This window comes from Triturus cristatus, chromosome 8 (genome assembly GCF_964204655.1).
Source record: "Triturus cristatus chromosome 8, aTriCri1.1, whole genome shotgun sequence".
Lineage (NCBI taxonomy): Eukaryota > Metazoa > Chordata > Amphibia > Caudata > Salamandridae > Triturus > Triturus cristatus.
In genome coordinates, this window is record NC_140591.1 from 1004163658 (window position 1) to 1004169077 (window position 5420).

Here is a 5420-nt window from a genome sequence, read left to right on the forward strand (position 1 = left end):
GGGGATTGGCGCCATATTCTACCTCTGAGTGCTGTACTGCACGCCATGCCATAACATGCTAATAATAAAAGTATAAGACAATTAGCTAATAGGTCTCTGGCTGAGGACAAAAAAGTCTGGGAAGTCTCAACTCCACCCAGGACTGCTGTGTTTATTTGTGCCAAGGAGGCGGCCAATCGGTCGCCTTCTTTTCCAGATCATCTATTATGAGAGCCTGGAGGTACACAGAGGAAGAGGTCACAGCAGGTGGAAGTCACCAACCAGAGCTCCAGGTGGAAACAGGCAAACCTCCACGGTCACTGGCTCCAGAAGGAACAGCACCCTACCTATAAGGTACAGTATACAACCCTTGTAGCGGTAACCCTAGTCCCCCCTTCTTGGTAGCTTTGCTTTGCTAGTACAGCATTATCGCATACTTTTTTACCTGAAATGTATCTTCAGGCTTATCTATTATAGAGAGGGAAGACATCACAAAATGTGGCTGCATCTGTTACTGATGTTAAGAATATTTGTTATATGTGTACCTCAGTCCACAACACAGTTCATTGGGCTGGTGTCTCTCTCTTTCCTCATTTTGAAGTAGTGTTTTAATTTATTTCACTGCACAAGGGGGGTGGTCAATACCTTCAGCTGTTAGATTGCTTGTCAGGGGCCTCACACTATGGTCATGTCTAGGAGGGGCCTGTAATACTCACTGGAGCCAGTAACCTAGTGACCAGCCCCATCCAGAATTATGAGGTTCACGAATTTCCCGCAGACATCATGTTTCCACCGGAAGATTCAACTACACGTCCAGAAGGAATTGTGGGGCCCAGTGTGGAGTTACAAGGGAAATCAAACTCCCCTGGTAATTTCTCATTACTTAGGGGATTTAGGGGTGTCAAACTGTAATCCCCATTAGTAATGCACCCCCAGAGTTTACAGGATCCCCAGCATTGTTAACTCCAGGTGCGCAGAATTAAACCCTTCATGCACCTCCCCCGCCCCCGCACTCCAAGTAAGCCCCCCAGTGCATTTAGACTACTTTGTTAATTCCTTGAATACAACCTGGCTCGTTACGCAATAGTACTCCCCTATCAAGTATCCAAATGCATCCTAATGTGGCCTGATAAAATACATCTTTTATACGAAAGCTTGAGGATTAAGAATTGCGGGACTCAAAGACTGTAAATGGATTAGTGTTTGTTGCTTCATGTTCGTAGGCTTTCACTACTGCAAAGAGATGGACCAGTAGTTATTGTAGCACGTGATATAGTTTAAATAGTATTGACGAGCCAACCAGATATTATTGGGACTATATTTGGCCTTTTTTTTTTTTTTATAATTTTGTATTGAAAATTCAAGAGAATTCAACCAAAAGGAAATAAAGAGACAGCGAACCCAATTGACAAAAGAAATAAGCATCAGATGGGCGTTAGTTCACGAATCTGTCATTCTATACACTTGTAACAACAAGACAGAGACCAACATGTTTGGCAGACCCGTTGCCAATAGAAATCATAGAGTAATTGTTCGCATAAACCAGGTACAGTGGTACAAGTGCCAATTTAAGAGTAAATAAGACATTTGGTTTAAAGCTAGATCGTGCAATACCAACGTAAAATATATTACAGTAAAGTACAGTAAAATATGTTAAAGTAAATACAGTAAATTTGTAAATACAGTAAATATATTCGGCCTTTAACCCTACTGGATAACTAGTATCTTAGCTACCATAAAATCTCGAAGTACAGCATGCCAAAACTATTTATAAACATATGTATCATTTAAGGTTTGGAACAGTTCACGGTTTGCCTATGTGGAAGCAAGTTCAGGAGGGTGAAATTACACAATTTCTTCCCATCAAATTCCAGAATAAAATGGCAAAATCATGCTTTTAGAAGAAAATGTGGTTTGCCAGTATTTTCGAGCAAAGAAAAGCATACGAGATACCAGCAGGAGACTGGTTAGAGCAAAATACGTCTTTTGGCAAGATATATTCTGCGCAAATTAGTCGCAGAAGTGCGAAACATTTGATATTCTGTATTATGAAAATGTAAGTAATTTCTGGAACTTTAGGTAAAGTAAAACTCAGAAACTGCACAGACTTCGCCAGCGTAACTAAAAATGTCAACGAGATCTCAAGCATGGGGTGGTAGTTGCCTATCTGAAAGATTTGAATGACATGTAACAACATGATATGACCCAAGTATTAATGAGAGCCTTTTTGGTTTGCAAATTTAAGGGGCAGTATGAATGGATCTACAGGTGAACTGGAGAATTTGACTCTGCCAAGCGATGTCGAAGACTGCATGAACTGCACCGATTTTGAGGTGAACTACATAGTGAAGGAATACTATCTCCCTGCAATGTACAGCATCATCTTCTTAGTGGGCTTCCCGGGGAATATTATTGCCATCTTCATGTACATTGTTAAGATGAGACCCTGGAGAAGCAGCACCATTATCATGTTGAACCTGGCAATTGCAGACCTGCTCTACCTGGTGAGCCTTCCTTTCTTGGTCTACGCTTATGCTAGGGAAGGAAGTGGAACTCTGGGAAATTTCCTCTGCAACTTCGTCCGGCTGGCGTTCCACTTGAACCTCTACGGCAGTATCCTTTTCCTGGCATGCTTCAGCATCTTCCGGTTCATCGTGATTGTCCACCCAATGCATTACACGTCCATCCACAGAAAGAGATGGGCCAAGATTGCCTGTGCCACAGTGTGGGTAGTGGCCCTGATAGAAGTCATACCAGTGGGGGCCATGTTTACCTCAAGAGAACCTCACAGCATTGCTTCCTGTCTGGATTTCTCCAGCTCTAATGAACTTTATGCTCTCAGGTGGTACAACTGGCTTTTGACAGTACTTGCCTTCGCCCTGCCGTTACTTATCGTTACTCTGTGCTACTCAAGGATTATTTGCACTTTGAGCAAAGGACAGTATGCAAGTGACATTGCCAAAAAGAAGGTCTGTAGGCTTGTGGTGATCATCCTAATAGTCTTCAATGTGTGCTACGTACCGTTTCACGTCCTTAGGTTACTCCGCATTGAAACACGCGTGACTGCACCTGCCAGTTATTTTGAAAAACAAATTTATACTGTATATATCATCTTTAGACCTATAGCAGCATTGAACATATTTGGAAATCTGTTTCTGTATGCAGCTGCGGGAGACAATTTCCAGCAGGCCTTCATGTCTGTTTTGAGGGGCAGTGTTTCAACCTACGTGCATCAGCCATGATGGTTCGCTGATGTGAAAAATTGACTATGAGTACTAGAAACTGCTAACTTTGCCTGTGGGTGTATTACTGAAAGACCGACTCGTGGCCAAAGAGTATGTTGAATTCACCCAGCAGAGCTTCTGTGCCATTCTGATAGGAACATCTGAGAGTAATGGATTTCTCATTGTCTGTGTTTGGCTTGTCTAAGTCCAGTTCCTGCTCCGCTCTATGGCAGTGGATCGTGGTAGGTTGCGAATGCCTCACTTTTCTGGTAGGTGGGAAGAGAGAAGTTTGCTTCTACAACCTAGACCAGTAGTTTTATCCTCTGGATTTCAGCATGCTGGCAACAGAGTGTAAACCCCATTTCAAATACATGGCAAGATCCCCAATGGTTTTGATCAAGATGGCTGCTGTATAGGGTATAGTTGATTGCCAAAGCCATTTCCAACACAAAATTGTTTGTAACAATTTAGACTGTTGACTACCAGTATCAATGAAGCACACAATGTATGGACTGATTGCAGTTAGGGCAAAGATGACAAACAATTTGATGCAATTAGAAGAAATATTTGGTTTCGTGTTGCAAGAAGTAAGACATCTGGAATTGGTGGCAAGGTGCACTAAAATCACATGATTTAGTGGAGCAACAGCAATGGCGCAGTTGAAATCTCGATAGAGAAACTCCCGGTTTTCCAATTCATTTGAATGGATCAAGAGTTGGCGTGGGTAAGTTGCTAATCATGGCACCAAAAGACTTGAATTTTGGTCCTGGCTTACCAACGTGTTCAAAATGTGCAAACCAGGGAAGATCCCTTTATCCCCTTGAGGGTTGGGTCCCTTACCTGCCAAAAAATGGGAACAAATGAAACACAGGAAACATGGCTAACTTCGAGAACTGCTACTTAGGAAGGCTGGACAAATACAAATAGTTGGACATATACCAATAAAGGAACTAGGAAGTATGAACATACAAGAATGAAAATATAAAGCGTACTACCCAAGGATATAGGTCAAATGCTTCTCCTATCTGATCGACCAAACATGCTTAAAACCACCATCTGCAAAACAGCTAATTCACATGTGTTTTTTTGGCATCTCTATTTTCAAACTGGCAAAAAGAGTTGTTTCATCTGTCCATTGTGGAGCTTTTTTTACAATGATTGCTGTAAAGGAGATGTAAAGGACCAACAAAAACAAACATTTTTAATTTAAGAGGTAAAACAGAAAATGAACCATGGGTTTTCCTGATAATTTAATGTATGATAATACATGACAAGAGTGAGGCACGGCCAGTCAAGCAATAAATGTACTCATTTAAGACCAGGGTGCACACAGCAGGTGAGAAATGGCAAACATCAAGGGACTGACCCTCATTCTCTGCATCATAAGATGTATTACGAAATGTCGATATTTTGATTAGCAAAATCCTGCCACTGAGGGTATAGTACACCATGCTCAGGACAGTAGACCACGGATGCCACCTTTCTTTTTTGCCCATACTAAGAGAGTAAGGTCTATGGGCCTCACTGTATGAGTATAGATTGAATTTGGTTGTGGAATTTTCTTATTAACTAATTTATATCAGCACTATATGTAAATAAATTATGACTAAATAAAGAAAAATTCCATTTACTCCACAATTGCTTACGTGAGGTTAATGAGAATAAAGTGCTACCTGATTCCAGTTTTGTGGATTGGACATGTGTCGGGTTTTCCCTAATCACATGGAACGTTTACTAACTCTAGAACTAATCAAGCTTGTTTGTTAGTGGTTCTTATTTTATATCCTTTAGATCTGATCCCCGTGCTTTACCCACCTTAATTGTTGCTAACTCTGTAAATCAGTCATCATCCACACTGCCTATATTCCCTCCACCTAGGTAAATTCATGCTCTATATTCCATATGTTTTATTATGAACACTTAATAAAAGTATTGGTATAAATTTAGGCTTTTGTAGTCTTTTCGCTCCATCCACTCTCACAAGTCTGTATTTGAGACTACTCCCTTCACTTACACGCATACACACTTTTGTCTTCTTGTTAAATGGGATAAGTAATTTACTCCTGTGTTTTGACTTAACTTCCCTGGTTGACTTTTACAAAAATTTGCTCCAGTGTAGTCCCGCTGTGGGGTTCCTTTCACAACCAAAGATTATGACAATGATCTCACGTTCAGTACTGCCACCGCTCGTAAATATTACCCAAACTTTGAAGAACA

The 5420-nt window shown here is 41.0% G+C and overlaps 1 protein-coding gene across 1 annotated transcript; it reads left to right on the forward strand.

Moving 5' to 3' along the window:
- Positions 1-228: 228 nt before the first annotated feature.
- Positions 229-5145, forward strand: LOC146805340 (2-oxoglutarate receptor 1-like). Its single transcript, XM_085620498.1, has 2 exons — positions 229-333; positions 2225-5145. The coding sequence occupies exon 2, from the start codon at positions 2232-2234 to the stop codon at positions 3219-3221; it is 990 nt and encodes a 329-aa protein (XP_085476624.1). The 5' UTR covers positions 229-333; positions 2225-2231; the 3' UTR covers positions 3222-5145.
- The last annotated feature ends 275 nt before the right edge of the window (positions 5146-5420 follow it).

Bases quoted from the DNA above. Each gene is read 5' to 3' on its own strand.
- LOC146805340 (XM_085620498.1), top strand. From the start codon at position 2,232: ATGAATGGATCTACAGGTGAACTGGAGAATTTGACTCTGCCAAGCGAT.